A 25,219-nucleotide genomic window follows, 5' to 3' on the forward strand; every position below is an offset into this window, starting at 1 on the left:
AATCTTCGCTTTAAACTGGAGGCACTGGGTCCTAAAGTTCGAATGTAGATTCTAAGAAATCAAACACAAAAAGAACCAATGATTCAAGCTCACGTTCCAGTCGATACACAGCAGCCTTGGAGTCTAAGAACTCTAGTCAAATAAAATGCAATCTCGCCTTGACTAAGTTGCGGCAAGAAGAACTTGATTGGTAGGCTAGCGTAGCTTTGAAATTAAAACAGCAACAAAATGAATTAGATTGAGTTAGAGGCAATAGCTGTGGATCATAGGAGAAAGCTAAAAGAAGTCGAGTTTGAAGGATTGTAAATGGAAGATGACCTATCTGCCGTAAGTGAAAAGTTAGATTGGACGATTTGAACAAAAGTTAGCCATCAACTTGATGAAAAAAGGGAGGAGGATCGTACTGGTTCCTGGATTGATTCAATCAAAGATCATGCTCCTGCTGTCTGGAGGCATCTAGTGATCCTGGAGGCATCTAGTGATCTAGTGATCCTGGAGCATCTAGTGATCCTGGTTTGCATATCAGTAGTCATCTAGCCTCTCGGCAAAAATGCCCGAAATCAATTTTGTCTTCAAGTACTAATGATGCATCTGTTATAGTTCCTCTTAGTCTAGCACCTCATGTCGGTTTTATTTATCAACCACCTCCCACTATTCCTCAAGGTAGATTCCTTCCAAACTCGGGATCAAATGTTGGTTATACAAAGAGGCAGGGTATGGTGAATCATTTTCCATCAATGCACAGTTCCGTTAATCCACGCGTCTCTTGAACCATCAGATAACTCATCATCTTTCAACAGCGCATTCACATAATTACTGGATGCAGAATCAGCAGCCTTTTTGTGCACCTGTCGGCGCTGCGAATAGAATGCCTGTTGCGGCCCATTTGGGAATTTCAGCACGTGGTTTGACCACGCAAAAACCTATGATGACAACCCATCAGAATGCCAATGCGAATGTATTTTCTTTGGCCAATCTCAATGGTGGTACTTCAAGCGGGATCATGCCGTATACCAGTGGTGGTACCGTTTTTTATACCTCTCAAGCTGATCTCCTAAGTACAAACTCCGCTTACCAAGAGTTTTCCAATCCTCTTGTTGTTTCTTCATAAGAACATCCGGTAGAGCAGCCAATTTCGGCTCGTGGAGTAGCTGAATTGATGAAAAGTAGTCGCAAAGATCTTGTCCCAGAACTGAAATTGAGTCAATTTGATAGTAACGCTCTGAACTGTCGCGAATGGGTTGGACAATTTACCTCAACCATCGATTCCGCCCTTCTGACTGATGACGAGAAATTAACTTACTTAAAGACGCCTGTAACCGGAAAAGCCAAAGCAGCTCTCGCCGAATACAGTTATGGTGGAGTCTTGAACAATGATGCAATTGCTACATTGCAGAGAAAGTTTGGCCAGCCTCATACTATTATTGTGCTCATATGGATATATTAGCCAGTTTGCCTACCCTCAAAGTGCATAATTCAGAGAAAGTCATCAGTTTCTCCTCCACCGTTTCAGGACTAGTTGCAGGCTTTCAATCGTTGGCATTTCATGATGATTTTAAAAGTGTGTTTTTTAATCGAGGTCATTTCATGATGACCTTAAAAGCATGACTCTTCTGAACCAAGCTGTTGGCAAGCTCCCACCAACTTTGAAAGAAGCTTGGCCAATGCATACCATTAGGCATAATTGGTAGCGTCCCAGCCTCTTAGATTTCAATAATTAGTTAAAAGAGAAAGCGGAGGGCCATGGAAGTGCGCGCTCTTGGTCCGAGAACTAAAACGGAAGAAAATGTTTGCATCAAACGCTAAGAGCACTATCGATTACAAAAGCAAGCCTATTGATCCGCCGTGCCTGCAGTGTTAGGGAAAGCATACCCTTTGGCGCTGCGTTCAAGGAAAAGAATGGCACTCAGCTTGCGAAATTTGTAGCTGAGCAAAAACTTTGCTTCACATGCCTCAACGGGAACCATGGCTTCCGTAATTGCACGAAGGCAAAGACGTGTCCAGAACAGGACTGTGAGAGCACGCACGTCCTTCTTCACGGTGCTGACAGAATTTTACAGCAAAGGATGAGTCTAAACCGAAGGATGTTAAACATGTTCCCACGCATGTTGCAATGGGGCTGGAAAATTACAAAGAACTACCGAAAGGACTTGCTAGTTACAACAGTTGGTGTTTCCTCAGACAGCACCTGTGTCCAGACGTTGGTTCTTAGCGACGGAGCATCTACACATTCGTGGGTTTCCGCATCTGACGCTAGACGCTTAAAACTGGTTGTTGAGCCAGTCCATTTTGCCATCAGTAGTTTCATTGCCGTAAAAGTCATCGAAACTCACTGAGTCAAATTCAGTGTCTCGTCTGAACCGAATAACGCCGATTTGTCTTTCACTATGGATGCTTATAGGAAAGACAACGTTCACATTAGTACATAATGTATGAATATACCTGAGTTGCAGAATAAATATCCTCAATTAGCTCCAATAAAGCCCTTACAGTACAACTATGAAGATGTAGAAGTTATCTTAGTACAGCACAGTTTTACTAACCTGCCGTTGGTCCGATTGAATTTCTCTTAGGAGAGGACTCTAACTCACCATGTTCCGTCCGCCTACCGATAGGTTGGGTCATTAGTGGTCCGTTACCGCCGTCCGCCGGGTTAACTTCTTCGGTACCTGCCTTGAGATCACCGATCCTCTTGAGCTGGATATTGCGAAGAAGCTTATACATCTTGCGCAAACCGACTCGTTTCCCGTCGAATTGTAATTACTCACCCCTGATAAACCCGTTAAGAGCAATAGCAAGATTGCCTTGTACTCCCGTTCTTGAGTCCGGCTGGTATCCTTCGGTCGACTGGCCGCATAAGACGCTTAGTTGAACGCACGTTTGATACTAAACACCCCATTTTGCTGGACGCTCGCAATACATTAGTTCGTTTGTTGGCTTGTAGGATGTTTTCTGCGCCGCCGGGTTTTTGCGTGCGCGACTCATAAGCTCGCATAAAACTGCTGAAATCTCTTTTGTCTTCGGTAAAGCGCGTGTTGCGCCAACGAAAGCGTTGAAGCTCGTGTTGCGCCTCCACTTTGAGCATTTTCAAGAAAGATTGAACCGCATGCGCTCCGTGATTAACTTAAAGTACGCTATACTGGAGTTGCGTCGACTGCTGAAGTCTACTGAAAACCATTGCGTTACATGTCGAAAGCGGAAAGCAATCACGGTCACACCGATAATGGTCGATTTACCTGTCGAACGCCTCGTGCAGAAGCAGCCACGTTTTTCCTCCACAGGCGTGGACTGTTTCGGACCGTATTACGTTCCCATTCGAAGGAGCACTGAGAAAAAGGTGGGGTTTTCTTTTTACTTGCCTCACCACTAGGGCTGTACACCTCGAGGTTGTGCCATCACTAGACACAAGCTCATGTGTGATGGGCATCGAGCGGTTCATCGCGCGCTGTGGTACACCCAGCACTTTTTGGTCGGTTAACTTGACCATTTTTTTTGGTGCAGAAATGGAACTTCTTGCATGTATCAAGATTTGTAAAAACATGGCTCCAATCGTCTTTCCACATAAAGGAATAACCTGGAAGTTTAACCCTCCAAGTGCACCGCATCATGGCAGCTCTTTGGAGCGCCTCGTCCGCAGTGTTAAACGTGTACACCTCAATATACTAGGCAGAAGGCGGGTGACAGAAGTGTGAGGAACAACACTCTACTAGTGGAGCAGGCTCTGAATGCAAGGCCGATCACTCCGGTAAGTACCGATTCGCGTGATTTAGAAGCTTTAACCGCCAACAACTTTTTGCTTCGGCAGTACGCCGCAAGCTTTCCTTCGCTCTCGCGTGGGAAATATTTCGATCAAAGAAAAGTACGTACGAGCGCAGTCGTACGATGACGCTATTTCGTCTCGTTGGCTGCGAGAATATGTACATTTACTGAACAAGCATGCGAAGTGGAACACCCAATCTGAAAGTTGTTCTAAGAACGGGTGATCTCGTATGGGTTTTTGATATTACCCTCTCGCTCGCATTGTGAAACTTAACTACGCCGAAGACGGATGCGCAGGTTCCACTCTCATTAAGACAGCCACGAGCGAACTTACTCGACCGAGCTATGAGCTCGCTCCAGTTCTTCTCTTTTTGGGGGCGGAAGATGTTGCAGCGCAAAATTGAATGCAAATAATGAAACGCAAGTGCAAACGTAAATAAGAGTGAAAAGCGAATATAGCCTAACGTATATGACACGCTCAAACCGCCGGTCGACCGGGTTCGGTTTCCCCCATACGCTAACCTTTGGACATGTAGCTGCTAACAATTTATAACTACAATTTCAAAGGAAGCTCTCCAAAAACTGGTATTTGCCCATGAGAAAAACTGCTCTTTTTTTGACGCCAGACTTAATCAAGTCTGAACCGTGTAGACTTGATTAAGTCTGACCTCCCAAAAGAAAGAGGAATTTGTCTCAAAGGCAAATACCAGTGTTTAGAGAGCTTCCTTTGAGTTTGCAGCTATAAATTGTTTTTGTTATAATCGATAAAATGCCGAAGTTTATGTTTTGTCGGAGTTATTTACCGAAAATATCTCTTATTTATTAAAGATTTACATTAAACCTTTTTTTATGATTTTTTTGGGGGTGTGAGCGACCATTTTTCTGCTCAGATTATTTTGCTCTGTTACCGCGTGGTAATTATAAAATGAAACACAATCAAACATCCGGCGCATCTGGCGTAGAGTTAAAACAACTGCTTGAGACGGCAAAGATTTCTGGTTCGATTTCGTCTGGGCTCTTTATTGCAAGCTACACTTTTTGTGCTTTTTCGGACTATCGGCCGTTTGTTTATATTTGTCGGCTTAGTTCTGTAGCTCAATACTTCAGCTTTTTTCAAAGTTGCTGTAATCTACATGCTTGAGACAACAAAGCCCGGGAGTTCAATTCCAGTTGAGACCTGTTTTTATTGCAAATAGAGATTTTTGGCTAATTTAGATTCTATCTGCTTATTTTGTCTGCTTAGTTCCTTAGAAAGGACTTTGATTGAATTTTTGGATTCTTTATAGCCTTTCTAAAGCAGCTCTTTGTAGCTCTTCTTATAGCGCAGGCGATTTTGTTTGGGATATTTTTTGCAATTTTTTGACAAAAACCTTTTTTTTGATTTTTTTTCGTTTGATTTTCAGTTATGTGTCGCCTCTGTGTGTAAATTTGCAGTAACGCTGAGCCGACTAGAGATACAGGATCTCTAATCAGTTATCCTTGAGTCTTTTGGTTCGGTATTATTATTACCCTTGCGATAAGCAAAGGTATTGCAATCGGGTACAAGACTTTTTTCTAAAAATAAGTTTGTTCACAGAATGGTCAGAATTAGAAATGGAAATTTTCTTACCGCTTGATACTTATAATTTCAAGCCCAATCAACCATACTGCGCATCTAGCTTATAGGTAAAATAACTGCTTGAGATTGCAAAGATTTGCGGTTCGAATCCGGCCGGATTTATTTTGCAAACTAGAATTCTGCTCTTGGACTGGAGGTGACAGATGCGCCTGGGGCGGCAAAGTCCTGGGTTCGAATCTGACAGGACCTGTTTTTTTTTCAAGTGTTGAAGAGTCCGTTTCAAAAAAAAATTGTTGGCTTTTCATTGTCTGCTTGTGTTTTGTCGGCTTAATTGCCATATTGTAGGTTTTTCTTAGTTTTTTTTTCATTATCATGTTTAGTTTTTTACACTACAAGGTTTGGGGTACGAGTCCTGGCCTGACCTTGGTTTCTGAATTTGTTTTCCACAATTTTTTTTTTTGATTTTGTTGTTTCATGTCATTTTTTATTTGCGAACTTGCAATGCTGCGCTTGCTTTGTATCTGCGCTTGCGATGAGAGTAAAAATTATCCAGTTTATCCTTATTCCATCTCTGGCAACAATAGCTGAAATAACTGATTTTTTGTCTTGGCATGTTTTTGTTTCAAAATTAGTCTCATTCATTTTGATATATTTAGTCTTTCGATTTTTTATAAACTGTTTTTCTTGTTTTATTGTTGTATTGCAATTGGTGCGAAACGCAGTTTTGTTTCTGTGTATATTTTGAAAAGACGTACTAAAACGGTATTCAAGTATGTATTAAATAACAAACGGTATGATGCTTTTAGGATGTTCTTGTTGAGGCAGTCACTGGCAGTGGCAAAACTTTGTCTTTCTTGCTGCCGATTTTGAAGCTAATTCTAGATGAACGAAAAGCGGGAGGCGATGTGTCATGCCCGCATTCACTGGTGATAGCTCCTACTAGAGATTTAGCCATGCAGATATACACAGTATCAAAATCACTTTTGAGAAGCTTTGGCCTGAGGACCTGTCTTATACTTGGTGGGGATAAGACTTGTGAGCAGAATATCAAGAAGTAAGTGATATCACACCAATTCATAACTTGTTATCACAAGAGCTGTGATACTAATAAATTAGTGCGTTAGTTTTCTAGGCAAGGCGAAGAAGCCAGCAAATGTTGTAGTGTCGACACCTGGTCGATTCGCAGAACTACTAGAAATAAATGAAAAGGACATGTTCAGTTTCAAAGGTTACTTCCGAAATTTGCAAATGCTAATATTGGACGAGGCTGACCGACTGCTGGACATGGGATTCCATGAGCGACTGACCAGCATACTTCAGAATTTGCCGAAGCAAAGACGTACTGGGCTTTTTTCAGCAACCCAAACTGAGTCGCTAGATGACATCATACGAGCAGGGTTGAGAAATCCTGTTCGGGTCACAGTGCATAGCAAAACACCTACTTTACCCAATGGAGAGCCCATAACAGATGATGCGATGATTAAAACCCCTGCAAAATTGAGAAACTGCTATGTCAGCTGCACAGGAGAGAATAAGCTTGACATGTTGCTCACGTTTTTGAACGAAAACATGGAATCAAAAATTCTGCTGTTTCTTTCTACTTCATGCCAGGTAAATTATTTCCGGACATTTTTACCCAAGTTTTTGCCCAGCCTGAACTTGCTGATGATTCACGGTAAAATGAAGAAAAAGCGAAATCAGGTTGTGGAAAAATTCCGGAAAATGAAACAAGGAATCCTGCTTTCAACTGATTTGCTGTCGCGAGGAATTGACATCGAGAACATTGACTGGGTCTTACAGTATGACCCTCCGAGCTGCGCAACCAGCTTTGTTCACAGATGTGGAAGAACTGCCAGAGCTGATAAGTCTGGAAGTGCGTTGATTTTCTTGATGCCAAACGAAATTGAGTAAGTTACACTCTCAGTAGCTAAAATTTAATTTTTTCAAACATGTGCATTATATTAAAGTCAGATGACTACTTCTTCTATCTCAGGTTAAAATGTTTGTTTTAGTTATGCAGGGTTCATAGAAATATCGTTGAAAGCGCCACTACAGGAGTACGAAATACAAGTACCCGAAAAGTTCAGCCAGTCAGTTGAAAAACTGAAAACCCTGGCACAAGAAGATCGGACTGTTTTAGAATTGGGCACCAGAGCTTTCGTTTCCTATGTTCAGGCATACAAGAAACATGAGTGTAGTTATATATTTAACATGAAGAATCTGAACTTCGGAGAAGTAGCGAACGGATTCGGATTGTTGCGACTGCCACGAATGCCCGAGTTGGGCAAACGGGACATTTCTGCGTTCAAACGAACAGAAATTGACACTGCATCAATTGCGTATACTGACACCGCAAAGGAAGCAGAGAGAATTGCGAGGTTAGGTACAGTAAGGAAAACGGAGTCTAAATCATCGATCAAAATGGTCAGAAAGGCAAGAATCGAGAAGAAAAAGCTGAAAAGAAAGCAAATAAGGAAAGGAAAAAACGAGTTCACAAGCGATGAGCTAGAAGAGATCAGGCGAGACAGTTCCTTGTTGAAGAAATCAAAGAAGAAACAATTAGGGGACGAAGAGTTGCTTGAAAGGCTCCAATGTGACATCGTTTGAATTTTAGCTTCAATTTAATTTCATCCAGGAGAAATAAACGTACTCAGCTCAGTTGTTTTCATAGTCATCGCAATGAATAGCAAGATGCATTTAAAGTAGCAATAGATTTATTGAACTTGGGATAGCGAAGGCTAAAAACTTAAACATATATACGGAACTGGGTTTCAACAAATGAAATAGTTATCTTGAATAGTCTTTGATATTTTTTAACATGAGACAATTCGAGACCTGAAATAAAATTACTGTAGCAGTTCGTCAATTCTTTTTTTTTGGTAGAAGAAAGCTAAACAAGAAGAGCAATAATAACGGCCAAAGATGTTCGAAGTATCAAAAACTAAAACACCAAAGGTGGGTACGTGCACTTCACGGAGTTTCCAGATCAATTCCATTCAATTCAAGGCCATCTGACATTCTTGGGTGAAAAATTTCGTCGTGCATTAGTCAGTATTTCCGATTAGATTTTTTTGTAGGCAAACAGTTGCAAAGTAGCTACTAGCATGCTTTGACCCATTTTTCTCTAATTGCGCTGGCTTTATGAAAAAATTTGTCAGCCATAAAATATAGATTTAACGTAACGCATTTAATGTTCAGAAAAGTTCAATTGTTTTTATCTGTTGCATTGAGGTGTTGAGACTTCCACAATTTCTTTTTGGCTTAGTTTTGCTGCTTTATCAATTTAGCTGCTTTACTATACTCTTAGCTGCTTCAACAGTTTGCTTAAAAATCTGCTTGCAGGAATCGCTAGCAGATCTTTATCTGCCATATCAATTTTTCGACACAAAGGCTATAAGTGACGGAGTTTCTGTCAATTGTTGGCTCACTAAGATCTCATTGAACTTCATTACACAAGCAGAGAGCAGTGTAATACTAGAAAGCAGCTTTTTTCGGACCAAATGGCAAATTTTATTTGCTATGTTGGTCCGAAAAAAGCTGCTTCATAGTATTACACTGCTCTCTGCATGTGTAATGTAGTTCAAAGATATCTTGATTTACTTCCAAGAGACAGTGGTGCTGATTCTAGGACGTGAGACTCCTAGTCTACAAGTTGGAGATGCACATCAAGAAAATTGAAATAGTTCGTTCTATTTTTTTTTATTTGGTGGCACTTTTACTGCATAGCAAAATTAATAGTTGAATTATTTTGTTCGAATAAATAGCGCTCTGCAAGTATTGTCTCTAAGTTTCAGCCTAAAATTGTTTGCTTACCCTTGCCTGAGTTTTTACCGAGCGGATTCTGGTTAGATAAAAATTTATGATTGAAAGGTTGTTTTTCCAACGATCATCAAATAAAGAGGTTTGCTATATGCGAGTTTTTTTTGCTTTTTGTGTTATCATATAGTAATGTTTGAGTATGGTAGACAGATCACAAATGATGCATCATGAAATTTTATTTTTCCTAGTTTCTTTACGTTGCGTTGTTCTCTCGTTTTCTCTGTAATATATTTGATGAATTTTTGGTGACTATTTCAATATTGCGATGCTTCAAGATTTTTATTTAGAGTCGATGAATGTAGTTCGGACTCTCATATAGGTCATGATGATTTTGGTTATTTTTTTTCAGAATAAGTCTTAAATGTTGTTAGGCTCAAATTTGGTTTTTCGCGGTTTGAATTTGAGTTTTTTTAGCGCTTTTTTAATTCAGTTAATTTCATTTGATATAAGGAAGACAAACTCGACTATCGAACAGCGAAAGTGTAAAGGTCTCGAAAAACGTGATCAACATCTAAATTCGAAAATAAAATTTAATAATCAGATTTCTCAGCCAAAGAGAAAATTTACCTATTGATCCAGTTTTCTCAAATTGGGTTAATTGCATCAAAACAGTGTCAATCTTGCCAGAAATGCAACGAGTGTTTAAGCCATCTATTTTTCCTTCAAAATTGAAAGTTGAGAGGTTTGAAAAACGTTGAGAGTTGTTTTTTTTTTGTCTGGCCATTAGCCATTATTGTTTTTTTTTCTTTGAAATTTAAATTTAACTGTAATTTTTTTTTTAATTCTTGAATCACACGTGTTTCGAAGCTCAGATTCCCTTGTTTAAAAATTTTTTCTTTGTTTCGATTTTCCGTGAATAAATTATTGTAGTCGGAACATTCCAAGTAACTGTTATTTTTGATTTATTTAAAAGCTCCATTTTCAAATTCATTACACTGGAGGATTTTCAACTTACCTAACAAATACCAGTGATTCTGTTCCAAGTTTTTAAATTTTACTAAAAGACATACTTTCTCGAAAATGAGGAAAAAATTTTCAAGTATTTTTCTTTGTAGCTCAAGCTGCGAATAAACAGTTTTCAATATGACAATTAAAGTTTCTACCTGGCCCGTATATACTATGATCAGAGAACAAAATAAAACTTTTCATAACTTTTTTAAAAAGTTTTCTTCGCGCAACGATTTTTAATGCTCAAACTCTCAATAGATTTGTGACTGAACATATATTATTGATAAGGTGCCTAGGCGCAATATAATGCCCAATAACTCTTATTTATTGAATGTAATGAAGTTTTTCAGAAGACTTAAGAAATCTAGACCCAAATGCTATCGGTCTCTTCCCCGCACCAATGTTTTCTGTTCAAGGGCGGTTCCTTATCCAGGTCATGCTGTATATAACTTTTTATCTTAGTTTGCAGGTTTAACTCACAATAAGGTTTTTCTGTAATCTGCGCTATGCTATTTTTTTTTTGGCATCTTAAAACGCTTTTTTCTGTCCAAACGAAGTTTTCGTTGCCTTAAATAATCAATGTACCTTAAAGGTACCTGTCGAAACCCGGTACCAGTTTTGGAATCTGCAGTACCATTACAAGATATGATTTCAATTGTTTTTTTTTTCGTTTTGTTGCACAGATTTTTCAAAAAGAACTAATTTTTTATTTTAATTGGAGAAAACGTCAAACCGTGGAATTTTCGTCAGATTCCTTTAAAACAAAACATCATAAAATATATGGTACATCAACAGGGGCGGATCTAGGATTTTCTCGAGGGGGGGAGGCGCGGCGGATTTTCAAAAGATTTTCGAAAATTTTGACGACTTTTTTTAGGTCGACCAAATTATTTTTCCGAGCTCTCCTGAAGCACTAAAAAGAAGCTGTTTTGGCCAAATTTTCTGCGCCACTGGCAAATTTTTGAAAAAAAAAACAGGTCAAAAAAGTAAATCGCTTTTTTTTCCTTGCGCTCCCCCTCAAAGTTAGTATATATTGGCGCCGATGGATTTCTTAAAAAGTACCAAAGGAGGGACGCTTTGGGTCGGCAGGGGGTCGAATCCCTAAGGGGGGTGCATCGGGAAACCATCGAGTTTCTGACTCCCCCCCCCCCTTAAATCCGCCCCTGATCCTAAAATATGTACACTTTTCCGACTTACGTTGGCTATGCTAACTGAGCATCAAAAGCTCAGTATGGAAACATCGAACTTTTTATACGCCGAGAAAATCATTGAAAATGAATTTCAGAAACCATCGAATCTTTGCTTAGCTTTTACCCAAGTTTATATGTAAGTGAGTTTCTGACTCAACAATCGTCGACGCGGGAGACGAAAATAGAATTAAAGATTGGACTTAATAAATTTGTTTTTTCAGTTGTTTTTCAAAAAAGTAATAGCTGATTTTTTTCAGGTTCAAGCTATGATAACAAATAGAAAGGTGTCCGCTGTTTTGAGTTGAACAACGCAAAAATCTAATTCCGAATTTTTTGCAATGTCCTAGAAAAATGCTTGGACGGCATTTTCGACATAAGTTGGTGTAGTAGCATCATGCCTGTAGATGACAGTGAAACACAACCGAAAACTGAACTGGAAGTGGAGTCCTCGACTGGAAGTCAAAATAAATCCGACATGTCAATCAACTTCACCGATCCCTCTGACGAAGAACCTGAAGATGAAGAAGACGTGTACGAAATACTAGACGGAGTTGAGAACATTCTAGATAAGTCCGATGACGTCGCGCAGAATGATCGCTCCCAGAAGTCGTCACAGGAGAAGGCCTGGGAGCAATTTGGATTGTTTTTCTTGGATAAGAAAGACAGAAATAGTCAGTCCAGAAGTCGTCCAGGTAGTCCAGAAACAAATGATATTCCGTCGTCAGAGTCTATCTATGAATCCAAGAGAGAAGGGGAAATTAAAAATTTGATCTCGACTGGAGTTTCCGGAGCAGAAAAGGTTGAAGTGGGTTCCAAAGCCGGAGATATAGATAAAAGTTTCGAAACTACATTGACCGGTGAAGATCATCAGTATGATGACGAGTCGATTGAGAGCAAAACCAGCGAAAAGTTAGAACTTAATTTATTGAGGAGCAGCAGCACATCTTCTAGTAAGCCTATGGCGAGAAGAACAGGAACGTTTAAGCCCTCACCGGAAAGATTGATGCAACTGAGGCGCGAGTTAGGAGCTGATATGATTAGTTCGAACCCTCTGGCCGAAAAGTTACCGCCTATTAAGATAACTTTGAAGCTGCAGAATGAGAACCACAAATTAGAAAACGATGGGACACAAAATACCAATATAGAAAAAGGTGCAGTAAGTTGCTGCAAGCAGAAGAAAAAGAAAGACTCCAAGCTCAAATGTGAAAAGTGTGAAAAACTCATGCATGCAAGTTGTCAGAATTTAACCAAATCCCAAGTTTCGGACATTCTTGAAAAGAAGAGGACGTTTACGTGCACGGATTGCTTGCTAGATTCAGTTGTGTGTTCACGCAACAGAAGTCCAGACCAGTCATATTTCGCTCCTCATGGTGCTAGCTGGAGAAACTCTGAGGAATCGGGATTGAAGAATTCAACACTGGTATCAGAAACTGGGTTCGTTGGTTGTCAGTTGGAAGTTCAAAGAGTAGAATTGGAATCAGAACGCCGTCTGCGGCGACAGTGCGAGGATCAAGAGAAACGATATGAAGAGATTCGTAAAAGGAGTACACTATTCAGAAAACCGAACGGATATTTTTGGCTAAGTGAGGTACGTCCGTCAAGTCCTACTCGAACTGCGGAAGCGTCCAACACTGACGCGGAGATGAGCTGTGAAGACGTGATTGGAAGCCAGTCTCAGAATGAAGACGAAGGTATTACTTCTTATGGAAGGCAAGAAAACGGAGAGTTAGCGGAGAATCGTGAATGGATTGCACCGAAAAAGAAGTTGCAAACAGCGAGAAGACGTAAAATAAAGAAGCCAAAACAAGAGGAAGCTTTCCAATCTTTTAATAAAGATGTCGATCAGAGCATAGGCGATCAAATGCCAGAATGTAGTTCCGACGAGAAGTTGAAGTCAAGTGAAAGTCAGATAGTGGAAAAGACAACTGAATTGGAAGAACACAAAACTGTACCTCGCGCGAAGACTAAATCGGAGAGCCATTCTTACAAGTCTGAAGATGACGTTCCATCCTCAGCGGATGAAACCAAACTTAGTTCAGAGATGGATGCCGATGTTAGGCCGAAAAAGGCGAAAAACAGCTCAATAGTGGCATCAATGACAGGAATAGTTCCAAGCACCAAGTCCAATCGGAAACGAACGACCTCATCGTCGCTAAACGTTGCGACTCAACGATCGGGAACCCCGAAAGTTGAAGCCAACCTACCTCTGAAGGAACCGACGGAAGAATATAGGCGAAGAGCTTTTTTCAAGATATCGAACAAGGTCAATGCCGCAAATGTAGTTAGTGAAATAAAAGATGAAGGACAGCTGAAAAATTTCATCTTGAAAGTCGAACGTGAGATCTTCAGGTTTTCGTTAAGAAGTGGGCATGGTGACAACAGAGCTCTAACTGATCGGTACGAATCGAAGTTACTTGAGGTCTGCAACAAACTAAGCGACTTTGAAATTGCCAAAAACTCCTACAAAGGAAAAATAAAAATAGTGAACTTGGTTAAAAAACCAGTACATGATCTAGTGGAAAATAAAAAGACGCCGAAGTTGTCAAAAGAATCAACACTAAATCATGGCAACCTATTCGACTCCTTCAGTGATCAAAAAATTTCGAAAATCTTGAAGAAAGAAAAGGAGCCGAATGAGAAAGACTATCCCCAAACAGTGAAACTGGAGGCGTCTCAGAGTTTATTAACAGCGTCTTCAGGATGCCAAATCGAAGATTCCAAAATTGCCTGGAAAGGGAAGTTGGTTCATGATCAAACGATTGTCGATGTAGTTGCCTTTCGAGTAAATGAAAGTCACGGTGAAGCCATTGACTTACCCGAGCAAATTAAATTGGCGAAACTGCTTCCGATGAGTGAATTTTGGCGTTTGATTGAATCACTGTCCAGAAATGCGCTGCTCAACAACCAGCTAACTGTTTTTCAAATGAAATCGACGAGAAATATTATCGAGTACACTCTGTTCTGTCAGAAGCTAGAGAGCCTACAACTTCATGGCTCAGCGAGAAGTGTCAGTGGTAAAAGCACAGTTTACATTGCGCCAATAACGAAACATGATACAAAGAAACCCTTGATCAATGGGTTCTCAATTGACGTTTCGGTGCCCAAATCAGAAATTGCTCTTTTCTGTTTCGTGGTTTTGAATAGCGCTATGAAGACTATCAAACAAGAACCTATTGAAACGAAGATAGATGTTCCGTTTTTGGCTGGATCTCTCGAAACGGACTTGGTGCTAGATGCAATCGCTTCTGATATCGACAAGAAAAAGATGGAAACGTTCGAGCGTCTTAAGTATCCAGATATCAACGGACCTCCTCCCCCTCTGCTTGCGGTAAGAAGCGAGCCGGGCCCAAGTTACAAACCCAGACTGTCCAATACATCTGAGCCAGATTTCAATTTTGAAGGTTTCCCAGAGCTACCAGAAGACGATGGAAATGATTTCCCATCAGATGTCGTTTTTGAACCGCCGGTTAGTTTGACGCCAGACCACGAAGGTGACATGGGAAGCACCTTTGACGAATTTGAAGTTGATTCGATTGTTGATGAGGAAAGTCCTGAGGATCACAGGATTTTGCCATATTTCAGTCCGGTTGGAGAGGGTCCAAAATCTTGCGACCAGCTCATGCCTCTCAGTTCTTCTATTGCTTCTGTTTCACCTAAAACTGAGCCTGAAGACGGACACAAGATAGAAAGTATAGTGCCATCGTTGAAAGCAGAAGCGACAGTGGCATCATTAAAAACAGAAACGAAACCCGAGATTCCTGACTTCGCGCTATTTCCTCAAGAGATTCCTGTGGATTTGGCACCTGATGGTATAGTTCCAATGGATCCTAGAAACGCTGGAAGACTTTATGTCAACGGCATGTCAGAAGTGGAATTGCTTCTTACGGGCTTCAAAAGGGACAATTTTGTAACGTCAAAGCACGCTAAGTTCAAACTTGAACCAGACGAACCCTTAGATAGTAAGGAGACAGTTTTAAGAGATTTTGGTAGTGTACCAGTGAAAATTGATCAGCAATCAGAAAAACATGAGATAGAAAATTGCAGAAGTTATGAGCCATCTAACCACAAAGTTCCTAATGAAATTTCGAAAAATCTTTGTTTGAATTTGGAGCAAGGAAGTCAACGCCTTTCATCAGACATTTCTAAGCGAATTAGCCCAGCGGATGAATGGGATAATCAAGTTCCTATAAATTGTCCTACTCAAGAAATTCAAATTGATTACAAAATAAAACCGCCGGGTTTTGATTCACAAGCATATGAAGAACATGACGGTCAGCGTTCGATGAATTACCAACCAGAATATGGAGATAGAAGCACTTACGAATATGAAAGAGCTAATGCAGGTCAACACAGACTAAGTGGACCTGAAATGTATCCTAGATTTCCAGCTGGACCTAGGGGTATGCCACTACGCAGCATGCTAGTTCCCCTCAAAAGAGACGAAATCAGACCGATTAGACCTCTCATTCCTCATCTCATGGCGCAGCGCCATCACTCCCCCCAAACAATGTGCAATCAGATGGGCTTCACTCCCAGACCACCTCATTTCTTACCTGGCTTCCCCCATCGAGTGGGAGTTCGTGTGTACAGGAAGAAGATAATTTCACCACCAAGCGCACCTCAACAGTTTCCGCGCCCAGCTAGACCCAGAATGTTTAACACCAGACTTAGAGCTCAGAGTTCATGCCCTACTTTTCATCCCGAGAGTAACGAGTATGAAGTCAGAAATCAACCGGTCACTCAGTACAGTGTGCCAGAATATTCTAGCTACAGACCTAATTCTTCAGTGATTCCTCCTCCGCTTTTGAGGCCAGATGAAGCGCCACCCAATGGCATGAGTACTCGTACATCTCAACCTGGATACTCGCTGCCTGCGCAACAAGAAATCGAAATGCCGGACCATCCTGAGACTTATTCGCAATCATACCATTCGTATTCTAATGCTACGCAAGCTGTTCATGACGAGAAGATTAAACTGACGAGTCCGAAGTGTGCTTCCCAAACTGGCGACTCTTTTTCGATTCTGGATGTAAAAAATTACAGGCAGCACTTTTCAGAAACAAGGCACCCTAAACGTTTTTGCGAAGACTTGCCCCAACCAGAGGAGCCAAAAATGGTTAATCAAGGTGAAAACGTTTGTTTCAGTGACACGAAAGAAACCGAAAAATATTTAAATAACTCTCATAGAGAGGAAATTGCTAAACCTGTTCAAGAGAACTGCAAAATTGGTCAAAATGTAGAAGGCCTGGAAATTGAGCATCAGGTTCCGGCGTTACCTATTCACCAAAATATTGAAAATAAATGTGAGGCTGAACAGATTCCGGACTTGATGCAGATTTCGCCAACTTTGCCAGTTGGTGGTTTTTACAACCCTTCGCCAAGTTTTGTCCCGCCAATTGAAAGTTTTGGAACCACCGGAGCTTCCCAATGCAACTCTCGCGATTTTGTTCCACCGAATGAAATGTATGGCACCGCAGTAGCGTTCCGTAGCAATTCTCCCGCTTTTGTTGCACCGAAGGAAAGTTTTGTTCCCGCTAGAGCTTTCCGGAGTAGTTCTCCCGGTTTTGTTCCACCGGATGAAAATTATGCTCCAGCTGGGCCTTACCGAAGCAATTCCACTGGATTTTTTCCACCGAATGAAAATAATGTTACAGCTGGCGCTTACAGAAACAATTCCATTGGCTTCGTTCCACCGAATGAAAATTTTGTCACCGCTGGATCTTTCGGGGTTTGTTCTCCCGGGTTTGTCCCACCGAATGAAAATTGTGTCCCCGCTGGCGCTTTTCAGCATACTTCGTCTAATTTTTCTCCACCAAATGAGAATTTAGGAACATCTGGAGCTTTTCGTGGGAACGCTCCTGGTTTTATCCCTCCAAATGGAAATTTTGTTTCTGAGAATTTTAATGCTGCTCCGCCCTGTAATCTAGCAAATGAGTTCAGTACTTCTGAAGGTGGAAATAGTCGCAGTAGTCGCGGAAAACATTATTCACGGGGTCATGAAAAAAGTCACGTTGACAACCGAAACTGGCAGCAGAATTACAACGTACAAGCAAGCAGTTATAAGCAAAGCGAAAGTAGTTACAACGAGAGAGGCAAGAATAACCATGGGTACTATAAATCGACCAAAAATTTTAAGGAAGCTAGCTATAATTACGACACTAAGTATAATAACGAGAACAGAAAACAACACCACGAAAACGCACCCAGTAGAGATTCTGGTTTCGATAGTTACGAAGTAAAAAGTAGCAGAGGGCATAACTTTGACAGCCATGTACCTGGAAGTTCGAATAACATGAATCAGCATGGTAAAAGTCACGGTAGTTCAAGCAATCGTCGCCAGAACTCGACCTCGAAGCTCAGATCATGGCGCGACCTCTCTCCTGGATCCGAAGGAGAGTTTGACGAGGCGCCGCGGCTACCTAAAAGGTCAAAGAGTGGATACAGGGACGAGGGTTTACCCAATTATGAGAATGAAATCAACGATGAAGATGGTGAAGACAATGACAGCTTCGATGAAATTCTGAGATCGAAAAGGAAAGGAAGGCGACATCATTCGGATTGGTATGATGAAGATGAGTTCTCCAGAAGGAGCTCGAAAAAAGATTGGTCCTCCTGTGAACAAAGCGAAGCGAGCAGTGAAAAGAAAGCAAAACGACGTGAAAAGTCAATAGACAGTCGCTCGTCATCAATGGGGAGCTGGACTTCCCGCCACAATGACACGGTGCTAGAAACGACAATGGGGAGTTCCAAGAGCTGCATACCAAAGCCAGGAGCAACCCCGAAAAAAGACGTGGCGTTGCCAATTGAGACCTTCATCACCGCCAAGAAAATGAAACATAAAAGGTCTTCGAAACCGGAACGAGAAAGTAGCATTACGGAAAAATCTGGTAAAATTGACATAAACAAATTGAGTAAACAAGAAGGGCATGTTCCAAAGAAAGTGGTCGACCCAGATGATCTAGAAGATGGCGAATGCTCCGATTAGAGAATTAAAACTTAAATAAGTGGATTTATAACTCCCAGTATTTCAAAAATGTTATGTTTTGATTCGTATTTTATTCTAGTTAGTTGAATCGTTATTCTGAGATGTTATAGACTTTATCTTTTAAAGGGTGTAACTTCTCTTCTCAAAATGGCACGCTGGTTCCTAATATCTTTTATTGGTTGTTCGTTGTTTATCAATGTAGCCTATTTTGATTTTTGCTACTTTTGTCAATAAATATTCAATATTATTATTTTTCCTATTCGCCTCAGATTTAACTTATATTTTCAGCTCGAAAAATTTTTATTCTTGTTTTGAATAACGGAGCAAATCACTTTACTATATCAGAAACATAATTATGATTGCGATAAACAGGCGTTGTCAAATCGGAACATAATTTAATTCTATATCAATTTGTTTTTTTTTGGTGTTTCTTTCTTATGTACCGGTAAAATATTTTTTATATTCAGCTGTCCGGATTTTTTAAAGCTATTCGGAAATTTTGGCAAAAGGTTCTTTGTATCTCTTTACATGCTGTAGCTATAAAGGTTACCTGAAATATTCAATTTTTCATCTGAGTATCTTAGTTTGCATGCTACTTTTAGTTCGAAGTTTGAATTCTTTAGTGAGCTCATATAACTAACAAGCATCAGTCATAAGATAATCACAGGGATCGAGCTCACGGGCCCTAAGGCCCCTCGAGGAGACGTCCCATAAAGTAGACTTTTACAGAATACGTTGAGAAGAAAGAAAAGGCAGGAATTAGATCACTTGTCAAATATCAGGTGAAGGATATCAGACATATGAAACATACATTTTAAAGTTTGCAATTTTACACTTGTAATCGGAAGATACAACTTTTTTGCCGTAAACAACTTTATTTACAAATCTGTTGGAAATTGAGCTTGCTTCCTCCAGCTCCATTGAGGACAGCTTGCTTTCTGCGCCAGTTCAATTGAGGACAGCTTGCTTCCTTCGCCAATCAATAAATCCTCAATTTCGCGCCCCTTTACACTTGTTCAAGTGCGTACCTTCGGATTCAGAAGTCGGGTTCGAGTTTCGGCCGGTCCTTATTTTTAAAGAGTTATCAACGTAGTGAAGACTCTTATAAAGCTCTTGGTGATTTTTTGTTTGTTTTTTTTTTTCAGGAAAAAGTCTGAAAGTCCTCTTATAACTACAGATGTCCATTCATACATATTACTTCAATTGAACTCAAAAAGTGCATATATACCCAATGCACTTTTTGAGTTCAATTGAAATTCTTCTGCCGAAAAGTAGGTAAATAGCACTCTCCTAATAAGAACGTGGAAATGGCGTGAAAAAAGGTTAAAAAGCATCTACACTTCTATTTTTTGAAATGCGAAATTTGAGATTTTTTCAAGAAAGTCAGTGTTTTTTTTAATGTTTACTTGCGTTCATTACTCTTTTCCAATCTTCGATTGGCTATGTTTTTGACTTTTTGGGTCTTTTTACATTCATTGACCTTTTTCCAACAAACGGTTGCCTATGTTTCAATGAGGACAATGTGCGCCAATCAGTTATAACTGCTTTTCAGTAATTTTGTCACAAAATAAAAATTCAAAATATTAAAGCTAAAGTCGATTATAATGTATGTTGAGAGATTTCCAGTCAAGTATAACCTTTTCCAAAATATCGTAAACGCTATCAATTGCTGTTGTCTCAAGTTTGTATAAGAATTCGTTATAATAGATAATGCAAGCTTAATTTACATGCGAGTGGTTACTCCTAAAATTCGTGATTCAAAAAATATGGATTAAAACTAGAAAACGGTGCAAAAGTGTGAACAAACACGCAAAAGGTTTTGCTTGGAAAACTACGCCGAAAAACCCATTGTCGAAACCTTGTACAGGACCAATGTAAATATTAAAGCAACCCACAAAAATGTCTCATGATGGAGTTTTTGGCAAGGAATTGTATCATTTAAAGATCTGGCAGTAGTTGCTTGATAACGCAAACTTTCTTTTGAAAACAACTTTCTTTTGTAAGTATTGTTTCAGAATTTTGTTTGTAGTAATAAGTTTAAGTTTTTAATTGTTAATTAGAAGTATTTGGTGAACGTTTTTTCAGTGGAATTTTTTTTAGAATCAAATTAAGGCCATATTTGTGCACATAGAGTTAAAAATTGGGAGAAGGGTTTTGGCGCCTATTTTGAAGACATGGGTTATTCAAACTAGCCGCCGCTCCGCGCGATAGTTATCCAACTTGCCTTTTTGATTTTTCTCTCAAGATGTGATCGGACGATTACTTTCGTGAATTTTTTTCAATTTACCTCATTGAAAATAATTGGATTTATTATTGTTTAGATGTGTCTTCTTTTTCAGGAAAAAAACATCTTTCAATGTTTTTTTTTCAGATAATTGTAATTGTTTGCATTTAATATATGCAGGCTATGTCAGCTCAGCAAGCTTCAGAAGCGCTCGGTGTAAGTACTACACTAATGTAATTTATTCTGACTACTGAAGAGAAATTCTTAATTTGATAGTTTTTTGTGACGCGATCTAAGTTATCATTCCTAAACGTCAGCTGGAGTCAAGTAACATGCAATTAAAAAGCTCTTTCATTTATTGTAAGAGAAAAACAATTAGAAGTTTTTGCTATTCATAAAATATAGCTTTAACGTAACGCATTTAATGTTCAGAAAAGTTCAATTGTTTTTATCTGTTGCATTGAGGTGTTGAGACTTCCACAATTTCTTTTTGGCTTAGTTTTGCTGCTTTATCAATTTAGCTGCTTTACTATACTCTTAGCTGCTTCAACAGTTTGCTTAAAAATCTGCTTGCAGGAATCGCTAGCAGATCTTTATCTGCCATATCAATTTTTCGACACAAAGGCTATAAGTGACGGAGTTTCTGTCAATTGTTGGCTCACTAAGATCTCATTGAACTTCATTACACAAGCAGAGAGCAGTGTAATACTAGAAAGCAGCTTTTTTCGGACCAAATGGCAAATTTTATTTGCTATGTTGGTCCGAAAAAAGCTGCTTCATAGTATTACACTGCTCTCTGCATGTGTAATGTAGTTCAAAGATATCTTGATTTACTTCCAAGAGACAGTGGTGCTGATTCTAGGACGTGAGACTCCTAGTCTACAAGTTGGAGATGCACATCAAGAAAATTGAAATAGTTCGTTCTATTTTTTTTTATTTGGTGGCACTTTTACTGCATAGCAAAATTAATAGTTGAATTATTTTGTTCGAATAAATAGCGCTCTGCAAGTATTGTCTCTAAGTTTCAGCCTAAAATTGTTTGCTTACCCTTGCCTGAGTTTTTACCGAGCGGATTCTGGTTAGATAAAAATTTATGATTGAAAGGTTGTTTTTCCAACGATCATCAAATAAAGAGGTTTGCTATATGCGAGTTTTTTTTGCTTTTTGTGTTATCATATAGTAATGTTTGAGTATGGTAGACAGATCACAAATGATGCATCATGAAATTTTATTTTTCCTAGTTTCTTTACGTTGCGTTGTTCTCTCGTTTTCTCTGTAATATATTTGATGAATTTTTGGTGACTATTTCAATATTGCGATGCTTCAAGATTTTTATTTAGAGTCGATGAATGTAGTTCGGACTCTCATATAGGTCATGATGATTTTGGTTATTTTTTTTCAGAATAAGTCTTAAATGTTGTTAGGCTCAAATTTGGTTTTTCGCGGTTTGAATTTGAGTTTTTTTAGCGCTTTTTTAATTCAGTTAATTTCATTTGATATAAGGAAGACAAACTCGACTATCGAACAGCGAAAGTGTAAAGGTCTCGAAAAACGTGATCAACATCTAAATTCGAAAATAAAATTTAATAATCAGATTTCTCAGCCAAAGAGAAAATTTACCTATTGATCCAGTTTTCTCAAATTGGGTTAATTGCATCAAAACAGTGTCAATCTTGCCAGAAATGCAACGAGTGTTTAAGCCATCTATTTTTCCTTCAAAATTGAAAGTTGAGAGGTTTGAAAAACGTTGAGAGTTGTTTTTTTTTTGTCTGGCCATTAGCCATTATTGTTTTTTTTTCTTTGAAATTTAAATTTAACTGTAATTTTTTTTTTAATTCTTGAATCACACGTGTTTCGAAGCTCAGATTACCTTGTTTAAAAATTTTTTCTTTGTTTTGATTTTCCGTGAATAAATTATTGTAGTCGGAACATTCCAAGTAACTGTTATTTTTGATTTATTTAAAAGCTCCATTTTCAAATTCATTACACTGGAGGATTTTCAACTTACCTAACAAATACCAGTGATTCTGTTCCAAGTTTTTAAGTTTTACTAAAAGACATACTTTCTCGAAAATGAGGAAAAAATTTTCAAGTATTTTTCTTTGTAGCTCAAGCTGCGAATAAACAGTTTTCAATATGACAATTAAAGTTTCTACCTGGCCCGTATATACTATGATCAGAGAACAAAATAAAACTTTTCATAACTTTTTTAAAAAGTTTTCTTCGCGCAACGATTTTTAATGCTCAAACTCTCAATAGATTTGTGACTGAACATATATTATTGATAAGGTGCCTAGGCGCAATATAATGCCCAATAACTCTTATTTATTGAATGTAATGAAGTTTTTCAGAAGACTTAAGAAATCTAGACCCAAATGCTATCGGTCTCTTCCCCGCACCAATGTTTTCTGTTCAAGGGCGGTTCCTTATCCAGGTCATGCTGTATATAACTTTTTATCTTAGTTTGCAGGTTTAACTCACAATAAGGTTTTTCTGTAATCTGCGCTATGCTATTTTTTTTTGGCATCTTAAAACGCTTTTTTCTGTCCAAACGAAGTTTTCGTTGCCTTAAATAATGAATGTACCTTAAAGGTACCTGTCGAAACCCGGTACCAGTTTTGGAATCTGCAGTACCATTACAAGATATGATTTCAATTGTTTTTTTTTTCGTTTTGTTGCACAGATTTTTCAAAAAGAACTAATTTTTTATTTTAATTGGAGAAAACGTCAAACCGTGGAATTTTCGTCAGATTCCTTTAAAACAAAACATCATAAAATATATGGTACATCAACAGGGGCGGATCTAGGATTTTCTCGAGGGGGGGAGGCGCGGCGGATTTTCAAAAGATTTTCGAAAATTTTGACGACTTTTTTTAGGTCGACCAAATTATTTTTCCGAGCTCTCCTGAAGCACTAAAAAGAAGCTGTTTTGGCCAAATTTTCTGCGCCACTGGCAAGTTTTTGAAAAAAAAAAACAGGTCAAAAAAGTAAATCGCTTTTTTTTCCTTGCGCTCCCCCTCAAAGTTAGTATATATTGGCGCCGATGGATTTCTTAAAAAGTACCAAAGGAGGGACGCTTTGGGTCGGCAGGGGGTCGAATCCCTAAGGGGGGTGCATCGGGAAACCATCGAGTTTCTGACTCCCCCCCTTAAATCCGCCCCTGATCCTAAAATATGTACACTTTTCTGACTTACGTTGGCTATGCTAACTGAGCATCAAAAGCTCAGTATGGAAACATCGAACTTTTTATACGCCGAGAAAATCATTGAAAATGAATTTCAGAAACCATCGAATCTTTGCTTAGCTTTTACCCAAGTTTATATGTAAGTGAGTTTCTGACTCAACAATCGTCGACGCGGGAGACGAAAATAGAATTAAAGATTGGACTTAATAAATTTGTTTTTTCAGTTGTTTTTCAAAAAAGTAATAGCTGATTTTTTTCAGGTTCAAGCTATGATAACAAATAGAAAGGTGTCCGCTGTTTTGAGTTGAACAACGCAAAAATCTAATTCCGAATTTTTTGCAATGTCCTAGAAAAATGCTTGGACGGCATTTTCGACATAAGTTGGTGTAGTAGCATCATGCCTGTAGATGACAGTGAAACACAACCGAAAACTGAACTGGAAGTGGAGTCCTCGACTGGAAGTCAAAGTAAATCCGACATGTCAATCAACTTCACCGATCCCTCTGACGAAGAACCTGAAGATGAAGAAGACGTGTACGAAATACTAGACGGAGTTGAGAACATTCTAGATAAGTCCGATGACGTCGCGCAGAATGATCGCTCCCAGAAGTCGTCACAGGAGAAGGCCTGGGAGCAATTTGGATTGTTTTTCTTGGATAAGAAAGACAGAAATAGTCAGTCCAGAAGTCGTCCAGGTAGTCCAGAAACAAATGATATTCCGTCGTCAGAGTCTATCTATGAATCCAAGAGAGAAGGGGAAATTAAAAATTTGATCTCGACTGGAGTTTCCGGAGCAGAAAAGGTTGAAGTGGGTTCCAAAGCCGGAGATATAGATAAAAGTTTCGAAACTACATTGACCGGTGAAGATCATCAGTATGATGACGAGTCGATTGAGAGCAAAACCAGCGAAAAGTTAGAACTTAATTTATTGAGGAGCAGCAGCACATCTTCTAGTAAGCCTATGGCGAGAAGAACAGGAACGTTTAAGCCCTCACCGGAAAGATTGATGCAACTGAGGCGCGAGTTAGGAGCTGATATGATTAGTTCGAACCCTCTGGCCGAAAAGTTACCGCCTATTAAGATAACTTTGAAGCTGCAGAATGAGAACCACAAATTAGAAAACGATGGGACACAAAATACCAATATAGAAAAAGGTGCAGTAAGTTGCTGCAAGCAGAAGAAAAAGAAAGACTCCAAGCTCAAATGTGAAAAGTGTGAAAAACTCATGCATGCAAGTTGTCAGAATTTAACCAAATCCCAAGTTTCGGACATTCTTGAAAAGAAGAGGACGTTTACGTGCACGGATTGCTTGCTAGATTCAGTTGTGTGTTCACGCAACAGAAGTCCAGACCAGTCATATTTCGCTCCTCATGGTGCTAGCTGGAGAAACTCTGAGGAATCGGGATTGAAGAATTCAACACTGGTATCAGAAACTGGGTTCGTTGGTTGTCAGTTGGAAGTTCAAAGAGTAGAATTGGAATCAGAACGCCGTCTGCGGCGACAGTGCGAGGATCAAGAGAAACGATATGAAGAGATTCGTAAAAGGAGTACA

The 25,219-nt window shown here is 39.3% G+C and overlaps 1 protein-coding gene across 1 annotated transcript in view; it reads left to right on the forward strand.

The window, feature by feature from the left end:
- Nucleotides 1-18,459, forward strand: part of LOC134838929 (uncharacterized) — a 90,385-nt gene extending 71,926 nt beyond the window's left edge. The window contains exons 3-6 of the mRNA XM_063854270.1: nucleotides 6,124-6,371; nucleotides 6,442-7,224; nucleotides 7,330-7,918; nucleotides 11,609-18,459. Of these exons, the coding sequence (XP_063710340.1) occupies nucleotides 6,124-6,371; nucleotides 6,442-7,224; nucleotides 7,330-7,918; nucleotides 11,609-18,259 (8,271 nt within the window). The 3' untranslated portion in view covers nucleotides 18,260-18,459. The remainder of the gene's footprint in view (nucleotides 1-6,123; nucleotides 6,372-6,441; nucleotides 7,225-7,329; nucleotides 7,919-11,608) is intronic.
- The last annotated feature ends 6,760 nt before the right edge of the window (nucleotides 18,460-25,219 follow it).

The sequence above is a fragment of the Symsagittifera roscoffensis genome, chromosome 1 (genome assembly GCF_963678635.1).
Source record: "Symsagittifera roscoffensis chromosome 1, txSymRosc1.1, whole genome shotgun sequence".
Classification (NCBI taxonomy): Eukaryota; Metazoa; Xenacoelomorpha; order Acoela; family Convolutidae; genus Symsagittifera; species Symsagittifera roscoffensis.